The 23457-nt window shown below is 42.5% G+C and overlaps 1 protein-coding gene across 2 annotated transcripts in view; it reads left to right on the top strand.

The window, feature by feature from the left end:
- Positions 1-23123, top strand: part of LOC124148924 (DNA polymerase epsilon catalytic subunit A-like) — a 98181-nt gene extending 75058 nt beyond the window's left edge. For both annotated transcript variants that reach the window (XM_048398521.1, XM_048398522.1), the window contains 15 exons: positions 1267-1381; positions 2199-2347; positions 3952-4041; positions 5303-5387; positions 6841-7044; positions 8199-8348; positions 9976-10047; positions 10807-10917; positions 11496-11581; positions 12819-12957; positions 16031-16165; positions 16386-16462; positions 18245-18377; positions 19855-19964; positions 22792-23123. In XM_048398521.1, coding sequence (XP_048254478.1) covers positions 1267-1381; positions 2199-2347; positions 3952-4041; positions 5303-5387; positions 6841-7044; positions 8199-8348; positions 9976-10047; positions 10807-10917; positions 11496-11581; positions 12819-12957; positions 16031-16165; positions 16386-16462; positions 18245-18377; positions 19855-19964; positions 22792-22879 — 1744 coding nt within the window. In that variant the 3' untranslated portion in view covers positions 22880-23123. The remainder of the gene's footprint in view (positions 1-1266; positions 1382-2198; positions 2348-3951; positions 4042-5302; positions 5388-6840; positions 7045-8198; positions 8349-9975; positions 10048-10806; positions 10918-11495; positions 11582-12818; positions 12958-16030; positions 16166-16385; positions 16463-18244; positions 18378-19854; positions 19965-22791) is intronic.
- Positions 23124-23457: the final 334 nt, after the last annotated feature.

A 23457-nucleotide genomic window follows, 5' to 3' on the forward strand; every position in this document is an offset into this window, starting at 1 on the left:
CGCCTTGAAACAAACTTCAGTGGATAGAGAATGGATATATATATCATTAATGCCATACATTGACTCACTGAAAGTCATATTTGTTGTAGTTCGACCATAATATGTCAACATAAAGTTTTCGCTATCGCAAGCGCTGGAGCCTCGACAGTGATTGGTCAAATTGTTCCATACGAAAAAATATGCAGCAATACCAGTCAGCTGTACCAAAGTGCTACGCTTATGGTTATTAATTTATTTCAAATATATACAGTAAAATACTACTAAAATAACATGATAGAGGAATAAATTATTAGTTGTTTTATTGCATAGTTTCAGATACAATTCTTCCGATCATTGTATCAAAATTCTTTAAAGTTATTTTAATGGGTAATTTTTACCCGAATCACCGGTAGTTACCAAGAAACGTGTGCACAGCTGATTGTTGCTTTCGGCTTAATTTACGAGAAAATACACACGGTAATCTTAATCTCTGCATGTAAAACAATGCCTATCCGAACAGGAAATACAATTTAATCGGTAAATCATTATGCCTGGTGTTTCTTTTATCTCTTTTACCTTAAATTTGTATTGACCAAGTTTAATTGTTATCTGTTCGTTTCCCTGAATTCACTGAAGGGATACGATGTAATATTTTTCTGCGGAAGAGAAACACGTTTTTATTGCAAATGTAGGGATTGTGTATGTGCTGGTGATGTGCTGGTGATGTGCTTCATCCCGATTAGCATCGATTTTGAAGGCTTGTACAGGGGTGTCGTCTTACATGTGGGGTCGCTTAATAGATGGCAATATATGATAATCTGAAAGGCTTGACAATGGTTGATATATTTGATGTCAAAAGACAAGAGGATTAGATTCTATTTATCATTCAAAATCATTCTTTCATACTTTTTTTGTGTGTAAACAGTAATGAGCAGGGTCTGGTGTGTAAAAAGTAAAACCAACCAGATTAGTGAGTCATTTCAATTTGATTGTGACGTCATGGTAACGGATTATCAGTAACCCATGCCTTCCGTAAGAGGTGACAAACGGGATCGGGTGGTCAGACTCGCTGACTTGGTTGATGCATGTCATCGTATTCCAATTGTGTGGATTGATGCTCATAATGTCAATCACTGGACTGTCTGGTCCCGGCTGCTGTCCTATAGCTGGAATATTGCTGAGTGCAGCACTAATCAACAGACAACAACAAACAATCAAAGATTAGCATTTGACATTTTCTGTTTGACTGTGCCATGAGAGTAACCTCCCTTTGATGTATGTCTGTAGGCTGTGTATGGAGCTTGAGGAGAGCTCATCTGTGGAGGTAAACAACATCGGCTGCTACCCCACGGTGTGTGTGGAGCTTGACATCGCCAGTCTCGCAGTCAACACCATCATCGAGGTACGCCCACAAATCATAGACATTCACTGCCCTTGAAGTACTGAAAGCAATGAACTTGATGGTAGAATGATAACAAGTGTAGAGAGGTGACAGAAACAAATAAAGCGATGAACCACAGTTTCTATAGTGATAAAGTGATGATATCTGTTATTTATTGAGTGATGATAAACATGATAGAATGATGACCAATAGAATGATAAATCAATAACAGCGATAGGTTCTTATCAATGAGAAATTTGTAAAATTGAGAGATCATTGACAATGTGAGATTCCTGATAGTGTGAGATTGATAACAATGTGAGATTGATGACCATGTGAGATTCCTGACAATGTGAGATTCCTGACAATGTAAGATTCCTGACAATGTGAGATTGATAACAATGTGAGATTCCTGACGATGTGAGATTCCTGACGATGTAAGATTCCTGACAATGTGCGATTGATAACAATGTGAGAGTCCTGACAATGTAAGATTCCTGACAATGTGCGATTGATAACAATGTGAGAGTCCTGACAATGTAAGATTTCTGACAATGTGCGATTGATAACAATGTGAGAGTCCTGACAATGTAAGATTCCTGACAATGTGCGATTGATAACAATGTGAGATTGATAACAATGTGAGATTCCTGACAATGTGCGATTGATAACAATGTGAGATTCCTGACGATGTGGGATTGATAACAATGTGAGAGTCATGACAATGTAAGATTCCTAATACTGTTAGATGGAGAGCAATCTATGATAGAATGAGGCTTATAAAATCACAAACCGATACAGTAGTGACGAGTGCAGTAACAAGATATCCTGTTTCCAGTCTGCGCATGTCAACGACCAGGAGGGAGCGAGTGCGGTCAGCTTCGACACGATGCCACAGACGTCTCTAGAGGACATGATGCAGGGACAGGGAGCAGCCACCATGCTGGCGAGCTATGACGAGACCGCGCTGTGCTCCTCAACATTCAGGTAAACACACAGCCACCATGCTGGCTAGCTATGACGAGACCGCGCTGTGCTCCTCAACATTCAGGTAAACACACAGCCACCATGCTGGCTAGCTATGACGAGACCGCGCTGTGCTCCTTAACATTCAGGTAAACACACAGCCACCATGTAGCTATGACGAGACCGCACTGTGCTCCTCAACATTCAGGTAAACACACAGCCACCATGTAGCTATGGCCAGACCGCGCTGTGCTCCTCAACATTCAGGTAAACACACAGCCACCATGTAGCTATGGCCAGACCGCGCTGTGCTCCTCAACATTCAGGTAAACACACAGCCACCATGTAGCTATGGCCAGACCGCGCTATGCTCCTCAACATTCAGGTAAACACACAGCCACCATGTAGCTATGGCCAGACCGCGCTGTGCTCCTCAACATTCAGGTAAACACACAGCCACCATGTAGCTATGGCCAGACCGCGCTGTGCTCCTCAACATTCAGGTAAACACACAGCCACCATGTAGCTATGACGAGACCGCGCTGTGCTCCTCTACATTCAGGTAAACACACAGCCACCATGTAGCTATGACGAGACCGCGCTGTGCTCCTCTACATTCAGGTAAACACACAGCCACCATGTAGCTATGACAAGACCGCGCTGTGCTCCTCAACATTCAGGTAAACACACAGCCACCATGTAGCTATGACGAGACCGCACTGTGCTCCTCAACATTCAGGTAAACACACAGCCACCATGTAGCTATGACGAGACTGCGCTGTGCTCCTCAACATTCAGGTAAACACACAGCCACCATGTAGCTATGACCAGACCGCGCTGTGCTCCTCAACATTCAGGTAAACACACAGCCACCATGTAGCTATGGCCAGACCGCGCTGTGCTCCTCAACATTCAGGTAAACACACAGCCACCATGTAGCTATGACGAGACCGCGCTGTGCTCCTCTACATTCAGGTAAACACACAGCCACCATGTAGCTATGACGAGACCGCACTGTGCTCCTCAACATTCAGGTAAACACACAGCCACCATGTAGCTATGACGAGACTGCGCTGTGCTCCTCAACATTCAGGTAAACACACAGCCACCATGTAGCTATGACCAGACCGCGCTGTGCTCCTCAACATTCAGGTAAACACACAGCCACCATGCTGGCTAGCTATGACGAGACCGCGCTGTGCTCCTCAACATTCAGGTAGACACACAGCCACCATGTAGCTATGACGAGACCGCGCTGTGCTCCTCAACATTCAGGTAGACACACAGCCACCATGTAGCTATGACGAGACCGCGCTGTGCTCCTCAACATTCAGGTAAACACACAGCCACCATGCTGGCTAGCTATGACGAGACCGCGCTGTGCTCCTCAACATTCAGGTAGACACACAGCCACCATGTAGCTATGACGAGACCGCGCTGTGCTCCTCAACATTCAGGTAGACACACAGCCACCATGTAGCTATGACGAGACCGCGCTGTGCTCCTCAACATTCAGGTAAACACACAGCCACCATGTAGCTACGACGAGATTTGGTTGTTATTGCAGTAAATGCTGCACAAAGTGTATTGTATTCACACTCTAAGACGCGCGTCATCTGTTGCAGGATTCTGAAGAGTATGGTCCACAGCTGGGTGAGGGAAGTGACAGCCTATGGCAACGTGTTCGCTGACAACCAGATCATTCACTTCTACAGGTGAGTAGCCACATAATGGGATATAATGTCTACTTCAAAACGACCGGAGACCCGCACGCCACTGAAATCTCCAAATCTGAAGTTGTAGGTGTGAGTGAGTGAGTGAGTGAGTGAGTTTTAACAATATTCCAGTTATGTCGCGGCCTGTCAGCTTAATGTGGGAGGAAAGCCCGAAGTGATGCAGGTCTCACACATTTGCCACTTCGGTGAAACCCACGAGCACGGGTATGGTGCTGACAAACCTAGAAACATAATCGGGGCGAACTGGGATTCGAACCCACAATCATAGGTTCCTGGCATGCCCAAGGGACGCAACTCTGCACAGCGAATCGCGGCGCCTTAGACAACTGGCCCACCCGTGCCCCCTTGTAGGTGTGAGCATCTCATCTCTCATCACAATATGTGGAACCCCATGGGTATCCCCGGTTAGAATAGGTTCCTGCAGCCTATGGGTGCAGTAGAAGGTGACACCCGTGAAGATCCGGGATAGAAAAGGTCTTCAGCAACCTGTGCTTGCCGTAAAAGACAACTATGCTTGTCGTAAGAGGTGACCAAAGCGATAAGGTGGTCAGGCTCACTGACTTGGTTGATGCATGTCATCATATCCCAATTGTGTAGATCGATGCTCATGATATCAATCACTAGATTGTCTGGTCCAGACTCCATTATTTACAAACCGCCGTCATATAGCTGGAATATTGCTGAGTTCGGTGTTAAACAACAAATAAACAAACAATATGACTTGCTAGATTACATATGGATCGCTGCTCACAATATCAATCACTGGACTGTCTGTTCCAGTCTCCATTATCACAGGGCGATGTCAAGTTGCGGTTAAAATATAAAATCAAAATTAAGTCTTTTTCGTACTTGTTGGGTTTAATTGTGTATTCCTTCAAGCAAAGCTCACTTGAACTTAAGGGGGCTGTCGGGTAGCCTAATGGTTAAAGCGTTTGCTCGTCACGCCGAAAACCAGGGTTCGATTCCCAACATGGGTACAATGCGTGAAGCCCATTTCTGGTGTCCCCCGCCTTGATATTGCTTGAATATTGCTAAAAGCGGCGTAAAACCATACTCACTCACTCACTCACTGGAAGTTTGAGTTCTTGTACCCTGGCAGCGTAAATTTGTGCTCATGATCACAATCACTGGATTGTCTGGTCCAGACCAAAATACTTACAGTCCTGTCATATTGCTGGAACATTGCTGTGTGTCACGTTTAACAGCAAACCATCATCAGTTCACTGTCTCCTCAATGTAGATGGCTACGTTCTCCAAATGGCCTGTTGTACGACCCGGCTCTGAGACGAACCCTCCACAACATGATGAAGAAAGTCTTTATGCAGGTATGATGATATTTTTATCCTCCCGGACCATATTACAAAGCGTAAATCTGAAAGATCTCTTTTCCCGGGTCAGCGGGGATCTCATTATAAATTACCGTATTTGACGTAATAAGCGCTCCGCTCTAATAAGCGCCCACAGCGATATTTGCTAATATTTGGCTAGTGAACAATCCCAATTAGCACCTCTTTCAATTGATCAATGTACACAAGACTTATTTATTTGTGTATAATACGCACTCGTGTGTTATATGCACCCCATATGATGGGCAATTAAATTCTGGAAAAATATATCTGTCGTGTCTAATACACAGACTTTTCTTTTGTATCATTTCAGGCTGTCAGCATAAACCACGAAATTTACGATCATTTAACTATTTTTTTCACCAAAATTTTATTCTAATAAGAGCCCCCTATTTCTAATTTTGAGAGCGCCCTGGGAACTTATTTTGTCGAATACGGTACTTGAAAGAATTTTAAATATGTGAATAATTAAATGCTTGTTTTTAAATTTGGTGTGATTATCAACTGACGTTATTGAAGGCTCTGTCCAGGAGGTTAGAGTACTGTAAAATTATTGTTCCCCTGTGTGACGCGTAATCCTATCATAATCAATGTAACTATCTTCAACCAGTGTTTTAAGCCAACTCATTGCTGAGTATTTTTTTATCCCCCGCCACGAAGTGGAAGCAGGATATAGGAATGGGTGCCGTCCGTCCGTCACATTTCATTTCCGGAGCAGATCTTGAAAACCGTACCATATTTCTTCACCAAACTTGGCTCATAGATAGATCTAGTGGTGAACTGGTGCCTTTTGATAGTTTGGGATTTAAAAAAAAGTTATTTTTCGAGTTTCCATGGCACCGACTTTGATTTAGACTGAAAAAGGCGGTAGTCCTCGTTTCCGGAGCAGATCTTGAAAAACGTACCATATTTCTTCACCAAACTTGGCACATAGATAGATCTAGTGGTAAATTGGTGCCTTTTGACAGTTTGGGATTTTTAAAAAAGTTATTTTTCGAGTTTCCATGGTACCGACTTTGATTTAGACTGAAAATTGAGGTAGTCCTCGTTTCTGGAGCAGATCTTGAAAAACGTACTATATTTCTTTACAAAAAGGCCCAGTGAACATAGTTCACAGGAGCTAATGCATTGCACACACCCGACATGTCATATAATGATGGTGCGTCGTTAAAATTTAACTCACTCACTCACTCACATTCACTCACTCACTCACATTCACTCACTCTCACTCACTCACATTCACTCTCTCATTCACTCAAACTCACTCTCACATCCTCTCACTCACTCACTCACTCACTCACTCACTCACTCATGTCTGTATGATTATAAGAACAACTGAACAATGTACTCTAGCATTAATCTTGAAATTTGTATATTGGTATCTCGGAACTCAGAATTAAGTAAGTTTGACATGTATTCCTCTTCTTGTCAGCTGATAGCAGAGTTCAAGCGACTGGGATCGCAGATCGTGTACGCTAATTTCAACCGCCTACTACTATGTACGAAGAAGCGCCGCCTGGTGGACGCTCTGGCATATGTGGAGTACATCACCAACAGTATCAAGTCTCGCGAACTCTTCCACCTCGTCGATATCACGTACGAACAGTGTTGGGAGTTTCTCATGTGGCTTGATCCGGTAAGTCTTGTGTTTCTGATCGCTGTTATAGCTGCCTCTCATGGATTTGGGGCGGTCGGGTAGCCTAGTGGTTTAAGCGTTCGCTCGTCATGCCGAAGACCCGGGGTTCGATTCCCAACATGGGTACTATGTGTGAAGCCTATTTCTGGTGTCCCCCACAGTGATATTGCTGGAATATTGCTAAAAGAGGCGTAAAACCATACTCACTCACTCAGTCTCATAGATTGAGGTGAGGTGAAATTGGGTTTAACGTCGCTTCCAAGATTATTGCACTTATATAACGACGTGCATGCACATGTATGTGTCTGTGTGTGGCTGCTTGTACTAGTCTGGACTGGTGCTGATTTATAGTGCTAGCTCACTGAGATACCATGCCGCAGTTTAACATGAATACCCCACTCAGACACAGTATACTGACTCCGAGCCGACCGGTCCTTGTCTTTGCCCCTTAATGCTGAGCGCCAGACAGGGTAACAACAAGTACCATCTTTTAACGTCTTTTGGTATGACGCGGCCGGGGATCAAACCCCGAACCTTCAGCTCTCTGGGCGGACGCTTCTACCACTAGACCAAGGAGGCGGGGACTGGTAACCAAAAACAAGGCCAGCTGTTACTAAAGGTTGCTGGTTAGTTTCAGTCTGTAACTGAGGGCGCCGCGATTTGCTGTGCAGAGTTGCGTCCCTTGGGCACGCCAAAAAACCTATGATTGTGGGTTCAAATCCCGGTTCGCCCCGATTATGTTTCTAGGTTTGTCAGCACCATACCCGTGCTCGTGGGTTTCACCGAAGTGATAAACGTGTGAGACCTGCATCACTTCGGGCTTTCCTCCCACATTAAGCTGACACGCTGCGATATAACTGCAATACTGTTAAAAGCGGCGTTACACCCAACTCACTCACGCAATCACTCACTCACCCACTCACTGTAACTGAGCCTGCTTGAACGAGACAAAAATGTGTACTATATTCAAATCTTTATTTTATTCAGCTTCAATTTGTAGCAAAATTGAAATATCGACTGGTTCAGAAATATAGCTCTAAAATGATACTAGTCAATGAGGACGACCATCACAGGATTTAGACTTGCCCTCAGCACAATTTAGCAGTCACGGGCTAGCGGACTAGCGTGAATTTCAAAGGATGTCTGTTTTTCAGGCCAATCATGGTGGGGTGCGAGGGAAGCTGCCGACCCTCCCAGGGGGGAACAAAACACACAAAGTTGGGGGAGAGGACGACAGTGATGAGGACTTGCCCGTTGAGGAGGACGATGGGGAAGAGCTTAACAAGTCGGACACTGAGGACGAGGTACTGTCATGGGATGAAAACTCGGCGACCTGAATGGTGTCGGTCAAAATTCAATTTACGCCTAAAAAAAAAATGGCTTGTCCTCGGGGACCGCCCGCATCCTGAAAAGGTCTGCCACATAAATTCTTACTTCCATTTTTAACACAAGAACATCCGTAAATTTTCCGAGTGTCGACCACGCGACCCTGTCAGTGAAATGCTACAATACTTCAAAACAATGAGAACCAGTATAGCGTGCAGATACTTCCCTTTACATGCACACTGCTTTACTGTGTATCTGGTGTTATAGTCGTGGCAACAATAGGAGTTTTGTGTGCTTGCTTTGCCGTTTGTAAACTTGCTCAATGAAAAACATGAAATTTACAATAAAACATCACTAGACATGATTCAATGGTATTTTGGGACTGCATGCTGGACGATGTTTCACGCGCAGAGATTATGATTACATGTGATAAGCCTTGCAAAATAAGCCGGAAATAGCAGTCAGCTTGTCACACATCTCCCCGATCTATAGTTGATTTAGTATTAAAATTACTTAATGTCATGACCAAAATCATATTTCGATCTCTTACGACTAATGTTCATTTCAAGGCGACTTCACAGTGAGTTGATGTGATCTGCCGATCAGTTCATACACGATTTTGCCAAAATTAATGTTAACAAAATTGAATGAAGTCTTGCATTAAAGTAGTATAATGGATTACAACGTAAGTCCAGATACACAACGAACACTTTTATAGCCAGATTGTGTAATAACAGAACTAACTTACGTACTTCAGTACAGATGTCTTGCCATGATTCTTCCGGTGTTGTGTGCTCACGATAATGTCTTCACGTTGTCAAGCTCATTGCGTGTGTATTATGAACACACTGGTAGTCCAACGCTTGCCAAGAACTGCATTCCTGTATTTTACTTGTCAAAGAATACTTTTCTACAGGGGGGCCATTTTCCAGGTTGATTGTACACAACTGTTTATTTGGTTACATTCTAGTTTGAACAACAACAAAAAAAGAACACTACCCGCCCGCACTATATTTCAAAAGCCATTGCCTAAGAACCTGTTCTTTTATTTTTTTAAGCTTTACATGGATGCTTTGAACAGTAAATTTGTTTATTACAAAATCCTAAGAAATAAAAACGAAGATTGTATATGCAATACACCAGGTCTTTGTTGACATGAATATCTCATGCTTGCCAAAAAAGCGACTATGCTTGCCGTAAAGGCAACCTACTTTTCATAAAAGGCGACTAACGGGATTGGGTGGTCAGGCTCTCTGACTTGGTTGATGCATGTCATCGTATCCAAATTGTGTGGATCAGTGCTCATGATATCAATCACTGGATTGGCTGGTCCAGACTCGATTATTCACAGACCGCCGTCATATAGCTGGAATATTGCTGAGTGCAGCGCTAAACAAACAAACAAACATACAAAGGTAGTGATTTCAAGGTGTCAGCCTACATCTCAGGTCAGCCTACATCTCAGGTCAGCCTACATCTCAGGTCAGCCAATACCCGATAACATATACGTTTGCCAGACAGACTAGTAACATTTTCAATTTTCACACTGTTTGTTTAATGATGCTGGGTATCTTACACTGCACATTATCACTACTTGGATTGCAGCCGGAAATCGAGATGAACTGGAACATTGTCCACTTCCTCCCCGAGGCTGCAGCATGCCAGACTAACTTCAGCGTGAGTACCACAAATCACACCTTCAGCCTTCAGCCCATGTTGGTAGTCTAGATCAAAAGTAGATTCAGTACCGGAGGCAGATGGGGAGTTAGTAGAGACCCTCACCTTCTATCTCAGCACTAGAAGGAACATTGTCAGGCACTTAATTTATGACCTCGGGCTTCTGCAAATGATAATGCCCTAAACATACTGTTAGCCTTATAGCAGAACATGGATAGATGCAAAATAGAAGTCACCTAAATCAGCCTTTTAAGCAGAATTAGGTTTAGAAAAGTTTGCTGTTTGGTTGAAAAATACCCAACAGTAGTAAAAGTATATTGAATGCCCATCATGAATGATGACATGAGAGTAAATACCCGATGGCTAAAACATTTATGTAGTTCCCTGACCTTCAAAGCTTTGTACTCCTGCTACAGATCCCTTTGAAGATCCAGGTTAGACTTTGTCTTCGGCAACCCATGCTTGTCAAAGGAGGCCACTATCGAGATCGGGTGTCAGTCTTGCTGACTTTTTTTCCTTTCTTGTTGTAATTTTTTATTCACCATTATTCCTCTATTTTCTTTCATCAATATCGCAGATTTGGTTGATGCATGTCAATGGCGTAGATCGATGCTCATGATGTCAATCACTGGATGGTCTGGTCCAGACTCGATTATTTACAGACTGCCGTTATATATCTGTAATATTGCTGAGTGTGGAGTTTAGAAACAAACAAACAAACAAACAAACAAACAAACAAACAAAGTGTCTCTGTTACAGATGATAGTTGCTGGCTACATCCTGTCCGTGTACAACCAGATAGACGAGGAGCAACGTCGCCTCACCCCGGGGAACACCCCCATCCGACGCCGAGACAGCAGCCAGACACAGGTAAAATGCTGCATCCAATGGGACGCAGAAAATAGATGCTACAATTTCATAATTTGGTGCCACTTATAATTAATTTCTGTACGTAATCATTTAAGAAAACACATAGTCAAATGCTTGTAGATTTGTTTCAGTTTTGAATCTTTCAGCATCTGCAATCTTTCATTACCGTGGAAGAGAACTGTATTCAGCTTTTGAAAATTTTCACGGATTCTCACTTTGTAGTTAGGGACCCGTGAAGATCTGTGGTAGAATAGGTCTTCAGTAACCCATGCTTGTCATAAAAGGCGACTATGCTTGCCATAAAAGGCAACTAACAGGATCGGGGGGTCAGACTCGCTGACTTGGTTGATGCATCCCAATTGCGTTGATCGATGCTCATAGTGTCTGTCACTGGATTGTCTGGTCCAGACTTGATTATTTTCAGACCGCTGCCATATAGCTGTGAAATCGTTCATCACAATATTCCAACAAAATCCCCACCCATACAGTAGTCAGTCAGTGGGCCAGGGTGTTTTTCAGTTGATGGAAAGCCGATCAAATGCCATGGAATCACTTGCTATATTTATTTCCTGTTGCAGAAACACCTTGATCCATCGGCCACCCCGTCAACTGTGTCGTTTGCCCAAGATCTTGTCCAAGGGGAGCTTGCACAGCAGATGTTTGCGTATGTATGCTAAGGCAATGCTGTTTTTATTTTTCAGTTTCTTGTCCCCTTCAAACAATTGAAAGACAAAATCTAAACATCTCTGTATTGTTTCTGATTAATCCATATATAGTTTGTTGGGATCGATGACATTCATCAACCAAGTCAGCAAGCCTGACCACCCGATCCAGCAATCCATATATAATATACCGTATTCCACGTAATAAGCGCCCAGGGCGCTCTCAAACTTGGAAATAGGGGGCTCTTATTAGAATAAAATTTTGGTGAAAAAAATAGTTGAAAGATCGTAAATTTCGTGGTTTATGCTAACAGCCTATAATGCTACAAAAAAAAAGTCTGTGTGTATTAGACACGACAGATATATTTTTCCAGAATTTAATTGCCCATCAATTGTGCCTACCTTATAACAGGATATGAAACTCCCCAAAATTTCAGCCAGACCACAGGACTGGCTAGCTGAAATACTTGCCAGCCCTGACCAAAACCTGCCTGCCCACTATAATCATATGTTTCTCAGGATAAGCTAACGGGGTTTCTTTTTGGTTACATTTTATCATTCATCTTTACATGTGAATTAATGCTTATCATTGGGAAATATTTAGAATATTTTCACATATGAAATATAACCCGACCGTCGGGCAGGGGTATTTGAAAATCTGGCAGCCCGAGTTGAAATCAACCCGTCTCGGACGGTCGGGCAGGCAGGTATTTCGAACACTGATTATATACGACAGATATATTTTCCAAAATTTAATTGCCCATAATTAAGGGTGCATATAACACACGAGTGGGTATTATACACGAATAAATAAGTCTTGTGTACATTGATCAGTTGGAAGGGGTGCTAATTGGGATTGTTCACTAGCCAATATATCAGCAAATATTGCCATGGGCGCTTATTAGAGCGGGGCGCTTATTACGTCCAATACGGTACATATATATATAAGTATGAGCACATTTTTTACAAGGACATTCATTGTGCTATAGATGTAGCGTCAGGTTTTTAATCCCCCTTTTATGTGTGTGTGTGTGTGTGTGTGTGGTGGGGGGGGGGTTCTTGTTAAAACTTGCCATATAGATCAGTCTAGTGGAGAAATGATGGTTTGGGGTTATTTAATTTCAGTAAAATTAAATTTCATGACGACTAGGTGAAGGGTAGTGCTTGTTTCTGGAGCAGTACTCTAAAACTGTTGAATAATTCTGGATGTCATCTCCTGATGACTCTTGTTTTTTACAGAATCACCCAAAAGATTCAAAAGAAACTTGCAGGAAGCAAGAGTAACCAAGGCAACCTAGCAGCAGAATTCCCACAGTTGCCCGGCTCCCATCTCCCCCTCAACAACCCCTCCCTGGAATTTGTCAAGGCTGTGTGTAAGGTGAGGCATGGTATGATGATGATGAGATCAGATCCGGGGTAGAATAGGTCTTCAGCAACCCATGCTTGCCGTAAAAGGTGACTGCTTGTTGTAAAAAGGGACTAAGAGGAGCAGGCGGTCAGGCTCACTGACTTGGTTGATGCATGTCATCATATCCCAATTGTGTGAATCGATGCTCATGATGTCAATCTCTGGATTGTCTGTCCAGATTCAATTATTGACAGACCATTGTCATATAGCTGGAATATTGCTGAGTGTGGCGTTAAATAAACAAAGAAACTGATACGATACTCCTGAAGACACCTCCATGGAAGGTAGCTTGTGCCAGGGGAACTTTCTAATACACTAGTTTAGGAATACAGAGCTCCAGATAAGCTTTTGGTGTTGTGGGTATTTTACCCATGCATTTTAAAATCATTGTGTATCAGTAATTCTATCTGGGTATTCAAATTTCTGTTACCCACTAGTTTTTACACATGTGGGTATTTAAGTTAAATATTTAAATACACTATTCATCTAGTCCCTGCAAACTGGGGTCGTGTGGGTTCGAGAGCTTTATAGGACTCAAAAATACCACGATACGTCCACAAATAAGTGTGATGGCAAATGATCATGATGTAACTGTCATCGTGGAGTTTGGCAAGGTTGACGGAATGCCTGTTTATAATTTCAAAATACGTTGCTGATTTGCTAACCGAATACGCAGGGTTACTTCACAATATTTTGATGATACGCACAAGTTTTATTTTTGTAGCGTATCTGTAATGTTCGTTGCGTATTTGATACGCTTGGATTTTATTTTACTGCGTATTTCTGCATTTCTGATGCGTATTTTACGCAGATACGCAGCTTATCTGGAGCTCTGGGAATATATGCTTTTCTATTCTCCTACCATTCTGCCGTCTAGAAAACAAATTGATGTAGAAAGTGTTAATATGTGCCTATCAGCTGGACAGATATTTGTCCTTGATTTGCCGTCTTGTATCTTACTGCCCATTATTTCTGTTGCAAGTGTTGGCTTCAAACACAAGACTGACAACCCTGGTAAACTCATGTAGAAAGAGCTGTAACACTCTATTTGTGTTCCATATCTAGAGTTATCTCCCCTTGTTCGTTGGGTGAAGGTAGTTACACTTCAGTTGGAGTTCAACTCCAAGCATGGTTGGGGTCATCTATCACTGTGGGGAGTTTAGTCTGGTGGCAGCAATATTATAGAGAGCTCCGCGAATGGGATATCGCTGTGAGGAGCTTGGTGTTGCATGTTTGTCTTGCACATGTAGAGTTATCTCCCCTTGTTTGTCTTCACATGTAGAGTGATGTCCCCTTGTTTGTGTTGCACATGTAGAGTGATCTCCCCTTGTTCATCTTGCACATGTAGAGTGATCTCCCCTTGTTTGTGTCCACATGTAGAGTGATCTCCCCTTGTTTGTGTTGCACCAAGCTCCTTCCCAGCGCGTGACACCTTCGTTACACTCTCGGTAACATCGCTGCCACCAGTGTGGGCGCAGCCATTACAAGAATCTTGAAATTTGCCCTCCAACCCCATATGTAGTAACGTTTATACTTTTGTTTATGTCTTTGGGAATGCCATTCAATTTGAAAAGGTTTACGACTGACCATGTTTTCCAGATGAATTTACTTTGTTGTTTTGATAATCAGATTGGTTCGAGATTGCAGACAAACGGAAAATCAACCAACTTCTCCCTTACATTCTTACTATATCAATAACACGATAGTTTTAATGAAACAGAAATTCAAATTGACAAACGAAGCAAGTAATTTAGCAGAGATAAGTGTATTCGGCGTCACGACAGTCGTCACTTGTTTGTAAACATAACGGTCCTTCGGTTGCGAGTTCAACTCCAAGCATGGTTGTGGCCACCTATTCACAGTGTGGAGTTTTGACTGGTGGCAGCGATAATATAGAGAGCTCCGCGAACGGGCTATCGCTGTGAGGAGCTTGGTGTTGCACATGTAGAGTGATCTCCCCTTGTATGTCTTGCACATGTAGAGTGATCTCCCCTTGTTTGTGTTGCACATGTAGAGTGATCTCCCCTTGTTTGTGTTGCACATGTAGAGTGATCTCCCCTTGTTTGTGTTGCACATTTTGAGTGATCTCCCCTTGTTTGTGTTGCACATGTAGAGTGATCTCCCCTTGTTTGTCTTGCACATGTAGAGTGATCTCCCCTTGTTTGTCTTGCGCATGTAGAGTGATCTCCCCTTGTTTGTCTTGCACATGTAGAGTGATCTCCCCTTGTTTGTCTTGCACATGTAGAGTGATCTCCCCTTGTTTGTGTTGCACCAAGCTCCTTCCCAGCGCGTGACACCTTCGTTACACTCTCGGTAACATCGCTGCCACCAGTGTGGGCGCAGCCATTACAAGAATCTTGAAATTTGCCCTCAAACCCCATATGTAGTAACGTTTATACTTTTGTTTATGTCTTTGGGAATGCCATCATATTTCAATTTGAAAAGGTTTACGACTGACCATGTTTTCCAGACGAATTTACTTTGTTGTTTTGATAATCAGATTGGTTCGAGATTGCAGACCAACGGAAAATCAACCAACTTCTCCCTTACATTCTTACTATATCAATAACACGATAGTTTTAATGAAACAGAAATTCAAATTGACAAACGAAGAAAGTAATTTAGCAGCGATAAGTGTATTCGGTGCACGACAGTCGACACTTGTTTGTAAACATAACGGTCATTCGGTTGCGAGTCAAACTCCAAGCATGGTTGTGGCCACCTATTCACAGTTGGGAGTTTTGACTGGTGGCAGCGATAGTATAGAGAGCTCCGGGAACGTACTATCGCTGTGAGGAGCTTGGTGTTGCACATGTAGAGTGATCTCCCCTCGTTTGTCTTGCACATGTAGAGTGATCTCCCCTTGTTTGTGTTGCACATGTAGAGTGATCTCCCCTTGTTTGTGTTGCACATGTAGAGTGATCTCCCCTTGTTTGTCTTGCACATGTAGAGTGATCTCCCCTTGTTTGTGTTGCAAATGTAGAGTGATCTCCCCTTGTTTGTCCTACACATGAAGAGTGATCTCCCCTTGTTTGTGTTGCAGGTGTTGGCTCTAGACACTAACGTCACAATCCAGGTCACCAAGCTGAAGCGTGACCTCCTGAAACTGATCGGCGTGGGGGAATTTTCACCTGCTGCTCAGTTTGCCGACCCTTGTCTCTCCTATGTGCTGCCAGAGGTGAGTCAGATATACAGTGTAACAGCGTTAGTCTGGACCATTCTTATCTAGAAACTCTATCTATCTTGACCTCTATCTTATAACATATTATAACATTTAATTACATTTAATTACATTTAATATATAAAGAGTTAATATAGCTGAGTGTGGCGTTAAGCAACAGAACCTCACACTCTTCTCTTCCTGTTGTAAATGAATTAATAATACATTCTCATTGCAGGTGATCTGTAAATCATGTAACCACATCCGTGACCTTGACCTTTGCCGTGACCCATACCTCAGTCAAGATGGTGCAGGGTAGGTCATCAACTAGAAAGAGTAACAATCTTCAGTTTGTTATCATTTAGCAAAGTTTTCAGAAAATAATTAAGATGATTTCTCTTTTATTTCGGTATCCTGAATCAAGCCATGGAGGCAATCAATCTTTTCACAAATAAGCAGTCAGATACGACAAGTGTTTAGAGTTTGTGTGAGAGGAGAAAGATCTAGACTATTAAAAATGTCCCCTTCTGTTGGCTATATTTTAACAAGATTTCAAAATGTGATTGCCTATTGGCTGAGGGAAACTTGATGACCTGAGTAATACTGAACTTTTCGTCATTTGTCCTCGTTTGTAGCAAATACTGCCAAAGTTATAATTAATCATGATAAGGCTGGATAAGTAAGGTGCCAGTATGATTAAATCATTTCTTTTACGCTGAGTGATCCCCCTCTTAGTCTATAACTGACAAGCTTAGTTACATCAAGTGAACCCTGAGTGAAGGATGAAAACATTTTTAAATCAGATCAGATGTCACCTTTCTATATTTATTATTCCTTGCCCAACAAAATTGGTGGGGGATATAGAAACAGGCTCTGTCCGTCCGTCACGTTTCGTTTCCGGAGCATAACTCAGAAACTGTTTTATATTTTTTCATGAAACTTTGCAGGTTTGTCAGGTATATGCTGAACTGGTGCCTGTTGCTATTTAGAAATTTTTGAAATTTTTATTTTTGGCAACAAGATGGACTTAGGTTCTTTGAGGGTAGTGTTCGTTTCCGGATCATAACTCAGAAACCATTCAATATTTATTCATGAAACTTTGCAGGTCTGTCAGGTACATGCTGAACTGGTTCCTTTTGCTATTTAGAAATTTTAGAAATTTTTATTTTTACGTTTCCATGGCAACAAGATGGACTTAGGTTCCAAACTCTTCTTTTTTTTACAATTTCCATGACAAGTTCCACCTCTGTTAAAAAAGGTTAGGGTTTGTTTAGATTTAGTTATGTCATAAATTCTGCAACAGGGGCGGGGGATATAGCCACGTTAGTTGCAAACTCTTGTTATTTGGGACCTGGAAGCGTGGACAGTGGTTTACAGACAAAGCTATGAGTAGAAAAAAAATCCCAGCTCTCGGCAATAACGCTGTTGATGCAAATGATTTCTTCATTATTTTACTGATCCTGCATTACTCCTTAATGTATTCACTGCTTACCTTACGACGACAAGGACAGCGTAACATGGCCACTTCTTGGTTTCTTCTGATACTAAATTTATTTGGCCCGGATTGTGTATTCAATAAATCCTTGCCATATTTAGAGCTTACACGTCATGCCCCAGCCAATCATTCCGAAGATTTATTTCTCACAGTTTCCGCTTTTCGGGCCTATCAAGCTATTTCAAACGGTCGTCTCTACCTAAGTTTAAGATATATTTTTTCCAACTTCTGATTTGTTATTGTATTTGTATATGTGAAGGATTTGTCAAAGGTATCAAATTGGTTTTTAACAATCTGATGAAAATGAGATTTCAGATTTTACCTATTTCATCAAACCCATGCTTGCTGTAACAGGCAATTATGCTTGTCTTTAGAGGTGACTAACGGGATCGGGTGGTCAGTCTTGCTGTTTTGGTTGATGCATGTCATCGTATACCAATTGCGTGGATTGATGCTCATGATATCAATCACTGGAATGTCTGGTCCAGACTCGATTATTTACAGACCGCCCTCATATTGCTGGAATATTGCTGGAATATTGCTGAGTGCGAAGTTAAACAACAAACACACAGTAACCTATTTCATCTGTGTTTGTGTGTCAGGAGTGTGTGGTCGTGTGTGCAGTGCCGGGCAGAGTACGATGTGGAGGAGATCGAGCAGAGCCTGGTGGATGCGGTACATCGGAAGTCCATGGCCTACATCCTCCAGGATCTCAAGTGTATCAAGTGTAAAGGGGTGAGTCACAGGAATGTCTTCCTAAATATCGGGGTATTGATTTATAAAAAAATTAGTGGTGTGACAATGCTGTACTTATAAGATCTTATTTGTATTTTGGGGGCTGTCGGGTAGCCTAGTGGATAAGGCGTTCGCTCGTCACGCCAAAGACCCGGGGTCGATGCCTGACATGGGTACAATGTGTGAAGCCCATTTCTGGTGTCCCCCGCCGTGATATTGCTGGAATATTGCTAAAAGCGGCGTAAAACCATACTCACTCACGAAAATTGAGTCGTAGGTATGTCCTATATCTAGCTATAAAGAAATTGTGATATGACGATGCTGTAGCGATACACATTTAAGAATATCCATACTAATAATTCACTGCCACAGAAACTTTAATGCTTAAAAAGATTGTGATGTTTAACATGGAGGGCAGAAAATTCAATTTTAAACATTGAATATAGTTCATTGCCTAGTTCTTATTCAGCATTGAATTTATTCAGTGCAGGTCTATATGGACAGAGTATCACGCATTGTATGATCGTACAATATTTTTTTTGTGGAAAACATCAAATTTTGTTATTTGCAACACTGTGACAGTGTGTGACCTCTGTGTGCCTGTGACAGTGTGTGACCTTTGTGTACCTGTGACAGTGTGTGACCTTTGTGTTCCTGTGACAGAGTGTGACCTCTGTATGCCTGTGACAGTTTGTGACCCGTGTGTTCCTGTGACAGTGTGTGACCTCTGTGTGCCTGTGACAGTGTGTGACCTCTGTGTTCCTGTGACAGTGTGTGACCTGTGTGCCTGTGACCTCTGTGTGCCTGTGACCTCTGTGTGCCTGTGACCTCTGTGTTCCTGTGTCAGTGTGTGACCTCTGTGTTCCTGTGAGTGTGTGACCTCTGTGTGTGACCTCTGTGCCTGTGACCTCTGTGTTCCTGTGACAGTGTGTGACCTCTGTGTTCCTGTGACAGTGTGTGACCTCTGCGTGCCTGTGACAGTGTGTGACCTCTGTGTGACCTCTGTGCCTGTGACCTCTGTGTTCCTGTGACAGTGTGTGACCTCTGTGTTCCTGTAACAGTTTGTGACCTCTGTGTGCCTGTGACAGTGTGTGACCTCTGTGCCTGTGACCTCTGTGTTCCTGTGACAGTGTGTGACCTCTGTGTTCCTGTGACAGTGTGTGACCTCTGTGCCTGTGACCTCTGTGTTCCTGTGACAGTGTGTGACCTCTGTGTTCCTGTGACAGTGTGTGACCTCTGTGTGCCTGTGACAGTGTGACCTGTGTGTGTGACCTCTGTGTGTGACCTGTGTGCCTGTGACCTCTGTGTTGCTGTGACAGTGTGTGACCTCTGTGTGTGACCTCTGTGTATGACCTCTGTGTGCCTGTGACAGTGTGTGACCTCTGTGTGCCTGTGACCTGTGTGTGTGACCTCTGTGTGTGACCTGTGTGCCTGTGACCTCTGTGTTGCTGTGACAGTGTGTGACGTCTGTGTTCAGGTGAAGGAGAACAACATGAAGCGGTACTGCTCCTGTGCAGGGGACTACTCCAACACCGTGTCTCTAGCTGACTTCGGCAAACAGCTCAAGACATTCTCAGGAATAGCCAGGTATTGTCACACCTAAACAAATCCAACAATTTCACACCTGTCCAACTTGGATGTTTGTTATCCCCAGGGCATATAATGCGGGGGGATGTAGCGATCAGCCAGTCCGTCTCTCCATCTGTCCGTCCATAATCATTTCCTTTTCCGGGGCAGAACTCGATTACCATTCAGTGTATTTGATCGAAACTTGGCAAATCTATCAGTCACATACTGAAGTGGTGCCTTTTGATATTTTGGGATTTTTCGAATTTTTATTTTTTTTAAATTTTTAGGGAAAGAAGTTGGACATATATTCCATTTGGGATGGGGTTCGTTTCCGGGACAGAATTTGAAAACCATTCAGTATATTTGATTGAAACTTGAAAAATGTATCAGTCACATACTGAAGTGGTGCCTTTTGATATTTTGTGATTTTTCGAATTTTTATTTTTTTTAAAAATTTAGGGAAAGAAGTTGGACATATATTCCATTTGGGATGGGGTTCGTTTCTGGGACAGAATTTGAAAACCATTCAGTATATTTGATCGAAACTTGAAAAATGTATCAGTCACATGCTGAAGTGATACCTTTTGCTATTTTGTAATTTTTAAAAATCTTAATGGAAAGAAGGACACGATTGCTAGTTTCAAGGATAATTTTGCGTGACTTGATTTTGGTTTCTGGAGCGTAACTCAAAAACCGATCTATATTTTTCAACAAAACTTGGCAGATATATCAAACAGATCCTGATGCGGTGCCTTTTGTTATTTGCGGATTTGGGGCATTTTTCTTTTTCTCAAAAGGTAGGGGGAGGTGTCGTTTCTGGAGCACATCTTGAAAACTGAAAGACTTTTCATCCTAACCTCGTACATCTATTAACCAATGGCCGAAGTGGTGTTTTTTGTTATTGAGGAATTTAAGAAAAAAATTTAAATTCCTGTTTCCATGGCAACAAGTTTGACTTGGACTCTGTTCATAGTGGTGTGTTTGTCCCGACCATATCTCTAAAACTGATAGGTATTCTTTCATGACACTTTGCACACACAAGGACCAGTTACCTTTTGCTACTTTGGGGTGTTTAGAATTATTTTTTTAATAAATCTGTTTCCATGGCAACAACTTTGATTTTGACTGTTCATATTGGTGTGTAGCTGCTATAGAAATACAAAGTTCGGAATCCCAATTCCATGGTATTGTTTTGAGAGCTCAATAACTAGTCTTGTATACGGACAGACAGGTTAGATAGAAACTCTCTCATCAAGTTGGACTTAATTTGACAGTCAGATCAGTTGTGCTTTCGAATATGTGGGGGTCGGGGGGATTGTCATCTTCTGATGACTCTTGTTTCCTTCAGCATATCTCAACATCTCAATGATAAACTGCCCCTTGAAGGGTAGAATAGGTATTCAGCAACCCCTGCTTGCCGTAAAAGGCGACTATGCTTGTCGGGTGGTCAGGCTCGCTGACTTGTTTGATGCATGTCATCGTATCCAAATTTCATGGATAGATGCTCATGATGTCAATCGCTGGATTGTCTGGTCCGGACTAGATTATTTACAGACAGCTGTCAGGTAGCTGGAATATTGCTGAGTGCGGCGTTAAATAACAAATAAACAATGATAAACTTGTGATCGGTTGCACACAAATCATATTCATAAAAAAACAACAGTTCTTTTATTCGGCCACATTGAATTAATTATTTGCTTTTCAATAAGATTGTTCTAAACTGTTTAGCTGGAGACATTATTTTATTATTTGTTTTCTAAACAAACTGTTGCCCCGTGAAGATCCGGGGTAGAATAGGTATTCAGCAACCCATGCTTGCCGTAAAAGGCGACTGTGCTTGTCGTAAGAGGCGACTAACGGGATCGGGTGGTCAGGCTCGCTGACTTGGTTGATACATGTCATTGGATCCCAATTGCGTGGATGGATGCTCATGGTATCAATCACTGGATTGCCTGGTCCAGACTTGATTATTTACAGACCGCCTTCATATAGCTGGAATATTGCTGAGTGCGGCGTTAAACAACAAACAAACAAACAATGATAAACTTGTGATCCGTTGCACACAAATCATATTCATAAAAAAAGTTCTTTTATTCTGCCACATGGAATTAATTATTTGCTTTTCAATAAGACTGTTCAAAACTGTGTAGCTGGAGACAGTATTTTATTATTTGTTTTCTTAACAAACTGTTCAAGGCATCAAGTTCATTAATTTAGTGTGAGACCGCCCCGTAGTCTAGTGGTAGAGTGTCCGCCCGGAGATCGGAAGGTCCGGGGTTCGATCCCCGGCCGCATCATACCAAAAGACGTTAAAAGATAGTACTTGTTGTTACCCTGTCTGGCGCTCGGCATTAAGGGGCTAAAACAAGGACTGGTCGGCTCGGAGTCAGTATACTGTGTCTGAGTGGGGTATGTTAAACTGCGGCATGGTATCTCAGTGAGCTAGCACTATAAATCGGCATCAGCCCGGACTAGTACAAGCAAACACACACACACACACACTTACATGCACGTCGCTATATAAGTGCAATAATCTTGGACGCAACGTTAAACCCCATTTCACTTCACCTAATTTAGTGTGATGTGATTTGCATGAAGCAAGATTGATGGATGGGGCTAAGTACAGTCAAGGCCGTTAACCTGACACAGTTATAGGTTTCTGACATATCCAAAGGATGCAACCAATAATTTGTGGTGAGTTTGGGTGTTTGCTGGTGATGCAGATGGAGATCTCCTATTACTTTCTCACCTTCTTGATTTTTGGCATTGGTACAGAGTCGGAGAACTCTTACTTTTGTTTCAATGAATGTTTGTCGACTCACTGTCTCATCATCTGTTGTTGCAGCCATTACAAGATGACTCTGCTGGCTGAAACGGTGGAGTGGCTGCTGTCCATGAACCCGGCAATAGCAGTGTCTCGAGTCACCAGCTAGTGGCCAGGCTACAGAATATAACCCATGTCTTCTCAAGATGGGCGGGGTCAGGTAGCCTAGTGTTTAAAGCGTTCTCTCGTCACGTCGAAGACCCGGGTTCGATTCCTGACATGGGTACAATGTGTGAAGCCCATTTTTGGTGTCCCCAACCGTGATATCGATGGAATATTGCTTAAAAACGGCGTAAAACCATACTCACTCACTCACTCTTCTCAAGATATCAATGAAATAGCTACCACTGATTTCAAAAGCATGGCTTTGCCCTCAATTTCCAAAATGAAATTCACATATGTTTGTCATAGCCTTGTGGCAAGTACCACTGTAGGTGCCATGTGAAACTCATTTTTTGTCTGCCAATTCAAGATAATCGGCTGGGGAATAACCTTAGTTATTTATTTTGGGTATCCAGGGGACTCAAAGCGTAATTATTGGGGTCCCAAGCTAAAAAAAAAAAGGGGGGAGTGGGGGGTGTCGAATGTTATTAATAGAACTGAATTGAATACACTACTCCAAGTGATGTAAGATTGCGCACTCAGAGTTCATTAGTTAATAAAACATATGGAAATCCCAAAATGAAA

The sequence above is a fragment of the Haliotis rufescens genome, unplaced genomic scaffold, assembly GCF_023055435.1.
Source record: "Haliotis rufescens isolate VD_foot unplaced genomic scaffold, xgHalRufe1.0.p SCAF_18, whole genome shotgun sequence".
Classification (NCBI taxonomy): Eukaryota; Metazoa; Mollusca; class Gastropoda; order Lepetellida; family Haliotidae; genus Haliotis; species Haliotis rufescens.